Source organism: Rhinolophus sinicus, chromosome 3, assembly GCF_057876585.1.
Source record: "Rhinolophus sinicus isolate RSI-liver-muscle chromosome 3, RSI-T2T, whole genome shotgun sequence".
Classification (NCBI taxonomy): Eukaryota; Metazoa; Chordata; class Mammalia; order Chiroptera; family Rhinolophidae; genus Rhinolophus; species Rhinolophus sinicus.
In genome coordinates this window covers 134,395,764-134,411,400 of record NC_142503.1, presented here as the reverse complement: position 1 = coordinate 134,411,400, position 15,637 = coordinate 134,395,764, and the positions used below count along the sequence as shown (strand labels likewise).

Below are 15,637 nucleotides of genomic sequence, written 5' to 3'. Positions count from 1 at the left end.
GGGAAAGTGCTTTGCGCGTACTAAATAACCGATCTTCACAACAATATGGTGAAGAAGTTGTTCCTAACCCCATTTTCTTGAGAAGAAAACAAAAGCCCAGGGAAGTTAAGCCAAGTTGCTCTCAGTGATGGGATGAGAAAGTGGCAAGGCCTAGATTCAAACCAAGGAGCAGGACAGATTATTTCCATCTCTTCAAGGATCACTAAACTGGAAAATCGTGTTCAAAGAAAACTTTGCCTTCTTTCTAGTCACTAAGCTTAAATCTTCTCTGAGAGAAGCTGAGAGGTATGTCTACAATGTACACTTTGATTTTCAATAGATGACCGGGTGCCCGAATGTGCCGAATGGCCATGGCAGGGCTGAACTTGCACTTGAGATGTCCATGTTCTTGATCAGTAGTTGTCGGCCACTGTCCATGTGCTGCACGTGGCTCTTTGCTATTTCAGGTCATTCAAGTTTTCATTCAAACTGAGCCACTTTATATCCACTCAGTAAAGTGAGCAGAGATGTCTGCTCCTGCTTCTTTGAAAGGCCACAGGTTAGAACCCTTGTATGGAATTTGGCCTCAGCTTGTAGAATTAGTTCCTTTCTTTACCTGTCACCATCTCAATATGAAAATAAGCTTAGTAATATAGGTCAAATCATTAAAGAACTCACTCTTTTGACTAGAGAAGTAGAATGAGGTTTTTGTTTTGTGTGTGTGTGTGTGTGTGTGTGTGTGTGTGTCTTGATTGCATAAGGAAATATGTTGTTTTATACAATTTGTATATGTAGCCCTATGTAGATGGGAGATATATATATATATCATATATATATGTATCACATATATATGACATATATGCATATATCTATACACACACGTAAGTAAATAGGTGTGTATTTTCTATACAATTGTATATATAGCCTTATATAATTTGAGGCAACGTATTCGTACATTATGGTCGAAAGGCTGCTTCTCAGAGGCACTCTTTATTTCCTTTAGCTCCATAGAAGTAGAGACTGTAGAGTTTTGAGGAGCTATTTAATCAAGGTTCATACCTGGGATGGGGACCTACTTGCAGGAAAGGCAACATATATTCTGTACTCAATCTCTCTGACTGTATTGAAAAAAAAAATTGATTACAAAGGAATGAGGGACACACTACATATAGTAATTAGAAATAGCAATATAAAAGGTAAAGCTCTTTTAAAGGCTTGTATGTAAACAAGCAAACTGGTGCTTATATACAATGTTTCCAACTAGAATCTGTTCATTCACTAAGACAGGGCTACTTGTTATGAAGAAAAGTAAAGCTAAGGAAGGAGAGAGAGATGACTGAGCGTGATGCCTTTTAGGTTGGGTGGTCAGGGAAGGTCCCCCTCAGGAGGGGGGATATGAGCAGCACCCTGAATGTTGTGAGGGATTCGCTAGCGGGGGATCCAAGAGAAGAAAATTCCAAGCAGTAGGATTAGCCAGAGTAAGGGTGTTGAAGTAGAAACAAGCAGTGCACGTTCTAGACGACCAAGAAAGCCAGTGTGGCCAAAAAAGTATAAGAGAGGGAGAGAATGTTAGGTGAGAGGAGAGAGGTAGGTGTGGAAAGAATCGGGGGGGTGAGGTGGATTTTATTTTAAATGCAATTGGAAGCCATTGAAGAGTTCTGAGCAGGGTAATGCCACAGTCTGATTTATATTTTCCAAGAGTCACTCTGGCTGGGGTATGAAAAACTGACCACAGGAGTGCAAGAGTTGACGTAAGGAGACCAGTTGGGAAACTACAGCAATAGTCCAAGAGATGATGACAGCCACTGAGGTGACAGCAGGTGAGGTGGTGATAAATGGCACAGTTTGAGACATGATGAGCTTCAAGCTGAAAGGACTTGCTGGTGGACTGGTGATGATATTTAGGTTTTTGGCTTGCGTACCTGTGCAAATTGTGGTGCCAGTCGTTGAGCTTGGGAGGAAATGGGGGAGTGACAAGCTTGGGAGGAAAATCAAGGGTATAAATGTGGACATGTTAAGTATGAGACACCCATTAGATACCCCAGAAAAGGTGCTGAGTATACAGTTCGATAGGCAAAAGAAAAATTGTACTCAGGGGAAATATTAGAGCTGAGGGTAAAAATTAGAGGAGATACCAGCATAGAGATAGTAAATAAAGCCACAGTCTCCAATAAGATCTCCAAGGAAACACCCAGGGAGTAAATGTAGATAAGAAAAGGGAAGAGGGCTGAGTACTGAGTTCCAGGGCCCTTGGCCTAGAGCTGGGAAGAGGAAGAAGAACTGGCAAAGGATACTGAGTATGCTGCTGCAGGTTTGGCAGGAAGAAACCCCGAAGAATATCTCTTGGAAGCCAAAAAAAGAAGAAATTTTAATAAAGAGGGAGGGTGTGATCAACTTTGTCAATGGTTGCTGAAAGCCTGTGTAAGAATATCAATTTACATAAAAAGAAAACTCTTGTAGAAATATTAAACTAAAACTTAGAGGGTGTGTACTTATTTGTGTCAGAAAGTGGGTTTATACAAAGACATAATTCTACAACTATTGAACAGTTCTCTTGTAAAATCCAACCTAAAAATAGTGTGACAATTAGGTAACAGTTTTTATGTCAACTAGAGGCTTATCACACAAATAAAGCAATTAGCCCAGATGCCAACCATGAGTTTCCTTGAAAAACTACCTTATTGGGAGGAATGATTTCTACCAACTCTGAAGAATCTTAGCAACTGCTCTTTGAGTTGTGTTAAATCAAAATATGAAGAGTAGGATCTTATACTTTCATAAATGGGCTGAGTTCTTCTGTCAAAATGCCCCATCACTGGTAAGTTTATAATAACCAACATTGTATAATCAAGAATCCTACTATGTTCCATTTTGAATGTCAGTACTACTTGCATTTCTCGGCCTCTCTGTGTACGTTTGGTAACACCATCGACTTCTGTGTAGAGTATTACGTCCTCTAATGACTTGAAACTTTCCAAACCAAGGCTGGCTTTCCTTTATCACACCACATACCCTAAATGAATTATGCCCACTTAGCTGTTATATATTCAAAGAACATGTTTAGGGAATGTAAATCAATAGTAATCTAAATAAAACATCATTAGAATATAAAAAATAGCAAGCAACAAAATAATCTAAAACCCAGTTCAAAGGCAACTGTATTAAACTACCCATTGCTCAGAACCCCTCCAGCTATGTCAGTAATCCATAGGTCTATCCTTCATATTATTTAATCAGCATCTATAGTAGTGAGTACTAGGCACATAATAGGAACTCAACAAATAGTTGTTTTAGAATGGAGATACGCTTATGGAATTTTTAAGGAAGCTCTACTACTATTCCTCTTTAAAGACCTGACCAGTACCAAAGGGTCCGGGAAGGCAGTCTCAATGCATAATGACGGAGTTTATCAGTTTTTAAAATTCCTTTAGCAACCGAAACTTACGCAGTTTGATTTTCTTGTCATTGCTTTTCCTATACTATCAAAAATGATGCTTTCTTTACTATTTCAAACTCATCATCAAATTGCTAAAAATCGAAAATTCAATTTGCCACATTACTGCTAATTTGAATAATGGCTGAATAAAAGACAGGAAACGCTGAAGCAGCAATGATTTCTAAAACATTTTGCACTTTCCTCCTCCATCCCTGTAAAGTAAAGCTCGGATGCCACGCACAATTACACAAGAAAATCAAGAAAGCCATTACATTCAGCATTTTGTCATGATCATTGTTACCATGGCAAAAAGTGGGCTTAGTTTAGCACAGCTGCTACGGGCAAAGTCTGCTGGCCTTTTGTAAGGCTGAGTAACAATATAATGCCAAATTCTGTAGCCTGTCACTGTTTCTTTTCTCCAGGATAAGACTATTGTCCACAGATGCTGCTACTGTCTCATTCCTTAATGATCGGGCCAGTGTCATCTTTCATTGTATTCTTACTGTTGGCCAGTGACCAAGGAACACAGTTAATCTAGGAAGGTTACCCGTTGACCCACCTCCTGTTCTAAGGGGAAAATGTGTAGTGTGCAAACTAGGGATTTCAATAATAGAAAAAGCCACAGTTTCAACAGTCGTATTGTAAACAGCAATACAATTGTGCTGGAAATAGCACAGGTTAGCAAGTGAGAAAGACAAATGTAGGTGCAGGACGAGCAGCTGTATGGTGTATTATTTCTTTTGAGCATCAGTTTAGTTATCTGTAAAATGGGGATAAAAGTAACGTCCTCCTGAGGATTAACTGAGATAATGTGCAGGCTTAGGCACATGGTAAGTAATCAGTAATATGGCATTAATAATATGGCAATAATATGGACGCCGCCATCAACACCACCCTTCTCTCAATTGCTGAGATTTTCATGCCTTTGGGAATGTTTACTGAGGCTGGTAGGTAAACTGTTCTCTACTTATGGAAGGTAAATCGTTTTGGTCTTTTAAATTCTTTGAATATTCTCTTCATAAAGCTGAGGACAGAACATTTTCTAAGGTCTGACAGCAAGCATAAAGTTCACATCAAAAGGATAAAAGTCAACGTCAATATGATATAATATGCACCACATCTTATTATTCATATTTTAAGTGACACCAGTATTATCACTATAAAATGGAAAATGGCATATATACTAATTTTGACCTTAATGCAGAGATATTTAATTTTAAAAAATGAAGCATCATTATGAAAGCAGAGAAGTTTAAATTACCTGAAATGAAAACATTAATCAAGTCTCTGTATTTACTAGAAACAAAGGCTACTAGCATTTTTACCAGCTAAACAAAATATTTTTTCTAATGAGATTTCAGCTGAGTATCGTTTATCTTAAGAGAAAAATAATGGGACCTTACCTATTCCAGTAGCTCCAGAACTGGTCATGCAGGTAGGCGTGGTGGCTACATTCATCACCAAATGAGGCTTTGCTTTCAATCCAGTGAATTATGTGCCCTTCTACAGCTAAGGGACAAAGCATTACTAATACAGAGCAAAGGGAAGGGAAGATTGAAAATTCTGAACTGTGTACAGGCCTCTCTGTGCATCATATTAGAGAGCAGAGGCTTAGCCCTCACTGTCATCTATGGATGTAATTATAAAACAACACATCGTATACGTTCGTTACAAGAAACATTTATGCTGCAGTCACATCCCTTTTATTTTCATTGTCTTCAAAAGTCCCTCTCGTATTCTGAGACTGTGTAAGTGGACAAGTAATGTGAAAATAAACCAAAGTGAGCCTGGCTTTTCAACAGAACCGTGTTTTAAAAATGCAATATTTACAGAAATGACTTTAAAATAGCAACCAAAATGTCCACAAGACAAGTTTACTTCTCAAATATACGTAAAAGATTTTAAGGCATAGATTTTTTCTGAACCTATTATTTTCTGCTATTCTAAAATAGTCTTTTTTTGACGATTTCACCCATTTAGGTACAGCATCATAAAACCAATCTACTCTGGCAACATTTGCTGGTTTTAACAACAACAACAACAACAACAAAAATCTACGGAATAACCACCTCCCTTTTCTCTATAAACCAACATAACAGAATTTAAGGACTTACCAATTGGTACTTGTAAAATAAAGTCTGGCGTTTTGTCATAACCCTTTGCACGGAGCTGATCTTCATCTACAGGAAGAACAAATACTATTACTTATAACAATAGTCCATTAACAAGACAACAATATAATTGCTTTTCTTTCTTAAAAATGTATAAAAATTACAAATGCAGTCATACATATCTTTCTTATGTATGCAATGCTGTGTCAGAATAAATGCACTTTCTTAACAAACCCGAAGCATAGATACAAAAATGCCTCTTTGTCCCTTCTGCATTTTTATGTCTTTATTATAAACTTCATTAATTCAAGCTGTCATATGCTACCTTTTTTATAATTGAAAATACTCCAAATAATAAAATATACTTACTGATTAAAAGCAAAGGGCTTTACTGCTGTGAATATCACTAATGTTATCAGCCAAGATTGACAATTTACAGTAAGGCACATGTACAGTGGCCTTTACAATTACAAAACAAATATTTTTCATTAAAGCAATTAAGAAAGTTTATTTTCTATAACTGAAACTACTCTTACATACAAGAACACAAGAGAGGGACAAGGACAATGAGATCACCACAGAGACTTCATTCTCCTGCTTAAATCCTTGGATATGCTATTGTTTCTGGCATTTACCAGAGTTTTACCACTAACAACATGTAATTCTGTAAAGCAAACAGACTGAGATTTTTTCCTAAGTCTGTTCGATTTCTTGATCCTGTGCAAATATCAGTGATCCATGCAGAAGGAAAAGAGGCTAGAAAACAGAGAGCTTGACGAAGTTGGAAAAAACTAGCTAGGTGCTTGGTGTAAAAAAAACCAAAAAAACACTCTCCGATATTTTCTAAATGCTGTCCTTGACGTCTAATGGCATTACAATGTGATTTCTGAAATGAGGAGTTCTCCATTAGATTTTGGAGTGACCTGGTCATTCAATTCCAGACATGGCTTTCTGTCTTCACCCAACCTCAACTAATGGCCCAACCAAGTAACAAGGAAGGCTGTGTGGTCTCTTAACACCTACTGGGCTGTTGACATTGCCATGCATCCCATTCGCCTTCCTGCATCACCTTTGATTAAAATTAATGGCCCATTCCCAGTGTTGGGTAGCTTATTTCCAACCCATTTGTCAGCCCAAGACAGTGGTTTCATGGCCAATGTTCAGAAACTCTGTTTGAGAATACTCTTGTGTACATCTTGAAAGGTCAGCATTTTAAACATAAATAACCTTTTAATGACAAGACCCATGTTTAAACTAGATATTTAAGTTAGATTTTATTAAAACTTGATATCCTTTACCCAGATTTTGAAGGATTGATACCAGAATCCAGAACAACCTCCCATCTTTGAAATATATATATATAAAAATTGTTAGCTATTGAGATAAGAAAATACAAATAAAAGTAATCTGACTTTAAAAACAAGAGCATTTGGAACATTGGACTGCAGACCAGACGAACAAGACTGGAAAAATTTCTATCCTCTAAATGCACTCTGGCCACAAGAATGTTTAATGGAAAAGGCATTTATTAAAATCAACTCAAGTGCCTTGAGCTTATGTTTCAGGTAGCTGATGAACAGTTTTAAAAGCTGGGTTGACATTAAAAAAAGAGAGATTAATGTTTTATTAAAACTACCCTAGCTTGATCAACCTTTGTAGATGTTAAAATCTGTTTCAGAAAGAAAAATGATTATGTTTCTGTTGGCAGCTCAAAACAAAATTTCGAAGGTCACCAGCAACCCAAATGCACACACTAATATTCCTTTCAAAGGCACATGCTGTACTCCTGTTCATTGCACCAAAATTACTAACACAATACTTACGATTTAAATTTCACGACTTAATATTGTGAAATTTAAAAACTCAACCCCCCACACTTGGACATAAAACATCAGGTGAGGCTAGGGAAACTATCCATCTTTCTGGGGAGAACTTCAAAGTACAACTGTGCTCCTTTGCTTTCTCCCCCTCCCCCACCCCACTTTCCTCCCTCTCAGTATGAAGTTCATCCAATAGTAATTTTAACCAAAGTATAGCTTTGAAAAGTCTGTGTCACCACTAGTGATATTAGACTTTTACACACACACACACACACACACACACACACACACACACACGGTGCCAAAAAAAATGTATACACATTTCAAGAAAGGAAAACTGTATTAAAATTGTAATAATATATACCGATAAGAAAAAATGAATACAAGTCATGTTTGACTTCTGCAATTACAAGAGGTGCTCAAAGTGGTTGCCATCAGTATCCAGACACTTCTGATTATGGCGAACTACTGCTTGAGCAATGCTGACCAAAGTGTCCATTTGTATACAGTTTTTTGGCACCCCTGGTGTGTGTGTGTGTGTGTGTGTGTGTGTGTGTGTGTGTGTGTTATTCCATACATCTGAAACACTGTTATGTATTGGCTACCTTCTCCTTTCTTTACTAAATTCCTACTGCCTTACACATGCTATTTCAGTCTTCACATTGTTTCTTTCGTCCTAGGTTTACTAAGAGAGGAGGAAGGAACAACTTGCTAGAGTTCAGAGGAAATGACAGCACAAGAATAGGAAGCAGCATTTATGAACAAGTGGCCTTGCTCACCTGGTCTAGACCCCGGGAGAAGTTGTATCACTGATCATCCCACTAGGAGACCTTTAAGGTCAGCCCCATCCATTTGGCCTGATTTCCTGTCCCCCAGACCTCAAAAAATTCCTTACCATTAGGATCATTATCCAAACCATTGGGTATGGATTTAAAATTTGGTTGACCATTTGGTGGTTCAGCATTCCAACTCTAGGATCTAGAGGTTACGACTCAATCATCACACTCTTCCCTCTGGCCTCATTCTCTGTTCTCTCCCTCATCTTACGGCACCTGGGCCGGTCTCCCACACTCAGCCTGAAGCCTCTGCTCTGAGGAGAGGAAATGATTCCTTTTCATTTTTTTAAACCTTATCCATTGGCCCAGTCTCATCACCAACATATGCTTTGCACATATTTAATGCTTAAAAAGGTTAACTGAATAAAATACAAGTACATTTAAAAAAATATTCATGTCTTCTACAAAGCTTCCCTAGACTGACTTAACAATTTTCTGATTTAACTCCCCATGAATCAACAAGACAAAAACAATAAACCTGGCTCAAAGTTCAAGGTTTTATTTGCTAACTCTTGCTGCTGTCTTTCATCCTTGGTCCCAACTCTCTGTGAGGTTCATCTTGATCATAAAGAAAGAAACTTCATCACTTTCCTTAATACTCATGGGAAGCTTTCCTACTTTTTTCTTTGATCTACAGTGTTTATTTAAACAATGTTGAATTTATCCATTCCTTAAAGTTTGGGCAGAATACCTCAGAAAAAGCCATCTGGGACTGGTGCTACTGTGGTGGGCAGCTCTTTGGTTACTTTTCCTATTTCTTGTATGGCTACTGATCTATTTAGATTTTTATCTCTTCTATAGTCACTTTTGCAATTTATATTTTCCTTGAGAATCATAAATTTCATCCGTATTCTTATAGTTCTTTGCATATATTGTGTTTTCCTGAAAATAAGACCAGGTCTTATATTAATTTTTGCTCTAAAAGACACATTAGGGCTTATGCTCAGGGGATGTCATCCAGAAAAATCATGCTAGGGCTTATTTTCCAGTTAGGTCCTATATTTCGGTGAAACACGGTATTTCGGTCAGGTGGTTACTTATGATTCTTTGAACTTTCCAAGTGGAAAACTAGATGTTTAAGGAACCTGCATTTTCTTCATGAGAAAACAATCAATATGAAAAGTAAGAACCATATAGGTTACAAAGGTGGGGAAGGAATAATGGCAATGTTTTAGAATAGCACTTACACCACAACTTCCCCAAATGGTTGGGGATCAATATGAAATCACCTCCAAATCCTGTATACCTGTCTTATTCAGTGAATAGAGAACATATAAAGTAAGACTATTCTGGTTTAAGGCGTATGTTCCAATATGTTTCATAACTACTAAGCTTGTCAATATCATAGTTCAAGTGTTTCTTATTAAGGATGTTTTTGCTTCCAAGCAGCCTTGTTAGCCTCCAGTCCACAACAGGTAGGGCTTTTAGATAATGAGAGCCTTGTGACACACAGTATTTCTGAGCCTGGAAAGGTTTAGAAATTACTGGTCCAACACTCTGATTTACACATCATAAACGTGGCCTAGAGCAGGTAAGTGACCCACCAAGACCTAGACCTCTCGCATAAAGACACAGGCAAGGGCCCATATCCACCAAGTTCTGGTTTGTCTAACACGCCACACTTGATGACAAATATTTAAATTTGGTCATGTGTAACATTTGTGAAGTGGGGGGAAAAGTTCTTATTTCCCCCCTAGAAGACCTTGAAGAAGGAGAGGCGATGGCCATCTGTTGGATATTATTTCGATATTATTTACAGGATACCTGTTTGAAAAGATGAACTCATAATCTCTTGATTTTTAGAGGCTCCTCTCTCCAACTGAACAAAAAAAATGAGTAAAACTGCATCCATAGATAAAACTGATGTGAAAATTTGAAAAACAACCCAGGTCTTCCTTTCTTTTTAAGTTATCAGGCCTGTCTTTAGAAGGCATTTAAAGAAAGAAATTACACATACTTAGAGAACACTGAAAGTTTAATTTCTTTGGCCTTTTAATTACCCTCTCCTTTAAATACCCAAAATATCCAAAGCAATTAAGTACTAATTACACAATTCCTATTTTTAAAAATAAAAGGCTGATTTTGAGTTAGAGAACAAAACACGTCTGAAACTAGTTAACATATACTTAAGAATCATAGCAGGGCATAAGGACTACCAAGAAAAAGTTTGAGGTTTTTTTGTTTATTAAAATGCTTTAAATTTAAGAAATATAGTTGATCCCAGAGAAATTATGCAAAATTCCAGTTCACAACATCTGAAAACAAAAAGTAACAGTCTGGCATGGCATTTTATCTACAAATTTGTCAAAAGGTTTCTAAAATACTAGGTTAAAATATACTGTATGATTAAAAACAATCTTTTTAACACCTGATTACAATTTTACTAAATTGGGAAGGGCAGAAAAACAACAACACACATACATCAATACAAATGACAACTATAGTATATCTTGTCTACTCTAGTATTTTGTTTTTTGTGTGTGTTTTTTCCTCAAAACACTGTCTCGTTCAATATGTTGAACTTTAACTTCTGTTTAGCATATTTTCATGTTCTTGAAGAGCAAGTTCCACAGCCTTTTCTATCCAGTTTAAGAAGTTTGCAAAGTTTCAGTAACAGATGTTACTATGATATGGAAACCATGTGCAAAGGTACACAGAACAGATATGAATTTAATGGGGAGACTAATAGCACAGATAAATGAAATCTTTAGAGAACCCAAAATTTCATTACAACCATTAGTTTCAATCTCTTCCCCCGAAGCGTTTTACCACAGCCACTAATAAGGAATACAACTGACTGCTCTGACCTTGTCCTTTGCTTATTATGTCTGTAGGGGACAATACTAGTGAAAATTGAAGTGCCCTAAAGATAGGAAACAAATGTGAGGGCATGAAGATGGGACGGTGCAAAGTGAGGCTGGAAGGGCTGACCCCTGCCCACTGGTGGGTGTCAAGACAGAGGACATGAATAGCAACAACAAAAGTAAAACTTGTCTATGTTTTACATCACATCACTCTCAATTCTTTCGGTTTCATGTCATAAAACAAGGGACACATCAGCACAGTGGAGGAAAAAGGATACAGGACAATTTGTGGGAGGAAACAGCTGTGATACAAGGCCTGGGGCCAGTTTCCTCTAAACAAAACAAGGGGATTGGATGGTTACTAGAGCCCTTTGCAACTCCAAAATTCTGAGGAATGGCTGAATGGTAGCTGTCTGCCCCAGTTCTTTTAGCTGTAACTACTGATGACAGACCCTTCTGCAGGGCCAGCTCCACCTCTCCCAAAACCAATCTCAATGGAGGGGAAGAAGAAGGGAGAGAGAGGGAGAAAGAGGGAAAGAGAGTGAGCACATATGTGCCAAGGAGCCAATCAACAATAACACTAACAGATTTGACCACAGTGCCTTTTGGCTATGGGGACAGAAGAACGAACCTGTAGCTAATTTTGGCGGGGTGAGTGAGATATTTGATTTTTCTGTCCTGTACCCCATCTTGTCTGGCAATGCAACCCCACTCACACCATGTGATTTTGGTGGATGGTCAATATAGGACCCTCAACCACTGGTCACGGGGTGGACACTTGACCAAGACTAGCAGATCAGAGCCCTTTTGAGATTTGTAATGGGGCAAAAGAGAATCATCAACTTTTCTCTGGGATTACGAACTCTAAGAAGTAAACAAACTTGCAACTTCCGGGAATCACCTTTATTGCCTGAGAATGTAGCCAACACTGTATAAAAGCAGAACACGAGAGAAAAATGAGGAGATATTAATGACATAGCTTTGTCTTCTGGATTCTAGACACACCAGAAGCAAAATTCTCTCTTTTGGATTTCCCAGGTATATCTGTAAACCAATAAATTCCCCTTTTGTGTGTGTCTAATCTAGTTTGATTAGATGTCTGTTGCTTACAACCCAAACAGTTCCAATATATCATTGGCAGCCAGGAAAGCAGACACGAGTTTCCTAACTGGAGCGATGGTTGAGGAAAGGGCTGTGGGCCTGGCACAGGGAGACTCCTATCAGAAGTGGACAAGGAAACCTGTCTTCAAAGTTCCAGAGAGCAGGTTGTCTTCCAGTAGTACACATGTGTGTATGGTGCTTTACTCTTGGTCCCAGGGAGAAGCACATGCACGCACATTCAATATGGGAAGTAAAGATGGCCGCTCACCATGACAATTTCTTCGGGAAGGGAAGACAGGGACCCTTTCCCCACATCCCGGCTCCAATATCACATTCCTGTTACTCTGAAAACTGTATCTGATTTTGAACTTTCAGACAGATATAAATTTAAATAGTTGATACCTTACGAAATGCCTAACCATCTCAGTTCCCTTTAGCCTATATACTCGTATGTTTGATTTCTAGCCTCTTCTCCACTGCTAACGTCTGCATGTAAACACAATCTTCGTATTCTAAATTTCATCTGTTCCTGCTGCCTATTCTTCACCTGAGGTCACAATCCCCTGTTTGTCACATCATAATCACTTCCCCAGCAGAGTACTGTTGCTTCAGGAGGGGAATAAAGCAGCAGGAACAGATGAACTCTTAGTAACAAAGATCCTAATTTCTTCCAGTGAGGGACATCCTTCACTAAGCCTTTTTGGCTTTACAGAGTATACCTTCCTGGAGTCCCACAGAGTAATACATGAATGCTAGAAAAGCATGTAAAATCTGCTGGTTTGTCGTAAGGCAAGACCAAACATGGGAGGGTGGGGATAAAGCAAATGCCTCTCAGGTGTCACTCAAAATAATTGTTAGCTTCTACTAACAGGGCAACATTCACTGCAAAGAATAAAATGTCTCCAGAGACATCCTTATTAAGCTAAACTTAACAAGAATCTGCACCAGACAATGGCTGTGGAAGTCACTAATGAAAGTCCCTCCAACCTGGAGATACGCCAACCGATGGAGGATGAACGGTTCATCTTCAGTCTTTGATATAAGCTCTTTCGTATTTTCCCTAACAGTGCAAAGAGTCTTGGCTTCTCACTGTCACTATTTACTGTTCCTCCTATGCCTTTTGTCCCAACGTTTTACTCAACCTCTCAGAAAAGAGGGGGAGGCGGGAGGGAGAAAGGATATAACAAAACATGGTCTCCTTAATCACTTGAGAGATATAATGGAAACATCTGCATCAGTAGATAAAATACATTTTCTATGTCATTGATATGAGGAATGGAACAGATCTTTAGCGGAGGGGATAGGATGATCACAATGCTCATTGGTCAATTAAAAAATCTAAGAAGGGTCCCTTGTGGATCTAAAAGTAGGTAGGAGTGGGCAGCAGGTTCTTCACATCTTCTGAGACTTTAAACGCTAATCAATAAATCTTAATTCTAAATTAACTATCATTGGAAAGAACTGACATGTACTTAAACTTATCTGAAAATTTCCTGGAAGGCTCCATGTTTGATTCCATTTTTATTTTTTTTATCCCTAATGGTGCCTGCCCATAGCAAGTACTTAAATGATACAGATCTGCCTGATGAACCAACAAAAGAAATAGTGGTTAGCTTAGTGGGGAGACAGCCAAGCTAATGTGCTCAACTAGCCATCCTCGAAACACATGGTGGCAGGAAGGTGCCGGTGAAAGAGAGCAGGTGAAAAAGTAAAATTCTATCACCACTTCAGGAAAAGCAGCTTATGAGCCAGTAGCATTTTCTTCATATGTACAGGGTAGCAACTAATTTTTAGTATAATCTATACCTTTCTCTCTATTAATAAAAGTAGCACAACAACATCAAGACTATCAGGTGAGCAGCTACTGAGAGGCACTAGAGTTGGAACCGCATCCTTCCTGGATGAACACAGCAGCAGTGTGCGTGGCTGTGAGCATCCAAAGCGCACAGAGTGTTTGCTTATCATCATTGTCATACTAACGAGTGCAGTTCTTGGCAAGAACACATTCAACGAAAGTTAGCTGAAAAGAGTAAGTAATAAATAGAAGAATTACAAGAACTCTAAGAAATTTCTAAAAGTTATCTGCGTTTGTCTGTTTGTAGCTTGTCTCCCTACTAGACCACGACTCCACAAGAGCAGAGACTTCATCAGACTTACATCTAGTGCCTAAAATAATATTACCCGACTCAGTAATTGATTTTTGCAATAAACGAATATATGAATAAAATACATTTTTTTAGTTGGAGAAACTGAAGTTATTCTATTTTGACTTCTCTTAATACAATATACCTATTTATAGAAGTACAAATTAATACATTTACAAGATAGGATAAATCCATATGAGTACACCCAACTCTTCAAAGATAAGGCCTCTCCCCTCCCCCCCATAGTGTTAAATATTGTGCCATAGCAACTGCTCAGTACATGGTTATGAATCAAGGAAATTTAAGAAATTATTAGGGTTAAGATAAAAGTAATTTGTTTTTATTTCTTTCTCCTATTGATGAAAAAGGTCAGATAAAGTATTTATTCTTTAAAATGACATATAGAGCACAATGGGTGGAATATTTAGAATGGGATACAAAATTTCAGGGAAGTCATAACTCTTAAGAAGGATTAATGTATAAACAGTAAGAATTCTTGTCTGTTAAAAGCCCAGATTAGAAACGAGAGAGAGAGAGAGAGAGAGAGAGAGAGAGAGAGAGAGAGAGAGAGCTATTGATGGTATTTTTGCTTATAAAAGAATGAAAGTAAAACAAACATGTTTGTAATATCTCTGCAACAAAATTCAAGATGTACACATGTAAAAAGAAAACATAAGATCATATTTTGGTCTATTATATACCAACATTTTTCCATAGTTGGATTTAATATGATGATCTATCTAAATTTATCTGGCATAGTATTTTAGATCTAATTAATCATCGTGAAGGGGTATTTACACGGTAAAAGAAAAACCGTGTAACCATACTTCATACAAGGCTTTGAATTTTGATGTTTTAACCATAAGTAAACATGTATTAATTCAGTACTACATTAAAATGCTTAAAATGCATAGAATAAATTAACAACTTCTTTGTATGCTGATGAGGAAATGCTTTAAAATAGAACTAGAGTTACATGGAGTGAGCTAAACATCATATAAGTGATTTATTTTTAAAGATCAGTTAAGTGTCGTCTTTGGGTATTCTTCAATAAAATAATTACCTCTAGATCCTATAGCACAGAGGAATAGAGGGGGCACATCAATTTTAAATCCCCCTTTTAAGTCCCCTTTCTGAAATGGTATCTGAGTGGTAGTGCCTCCCTGGCTAAGTTCCTGCATTGTCTTTGTCAGCTACGGTCAATCCAGTCTAACGCACTCAGTTCCCAGAATCCAGGGAGTCGAGGACCTGGGGACTAAGTTTAGACCATGTTTAAGCTCTTTGCTCTTCCTCCCTAATGGACTCTTCTAGTTATGAAGAAAGCAGAGTTAAGTAAAGAAATGGCACTGAGGGCCTGACTATCCGTAAGCAGATGGTGCCAAGAGTAACACCAACCTGACTTGAAA

At 37.9% G+C, this 15,637-nt stretch overlaps 1 protein-coding gene across 2 annotated transcripts in view; it reads right to left on the bottom strand.

Moving 5' to 3' along the window:
* Positions 1-15,637, bottom strand: part of CDIN1 (CDAN1 interacting nuclease 1) — a 215,767-nt gene that overhangs the window by 92,881 nt on the left and 107,249 nt on the right. For both annotated transcript variants that reach the window (XM_074327928.2, XM_019725527.3), the window contains exons 9-10: positions 5,530-5,595; positions 4,819-4,924 (exon numbers count right to left, since the gene is read on the bottom strand). In XM_074327928.2, the coding sequence (XP_074184029.1) occupies positions 4,819-4,924; positions 5,530-5,595 (172 nt within the window). The remainder of the gene's footprint in view (positions 1-4,818; positions 4,925-5,529; positions 5,596-15,637) is intronic.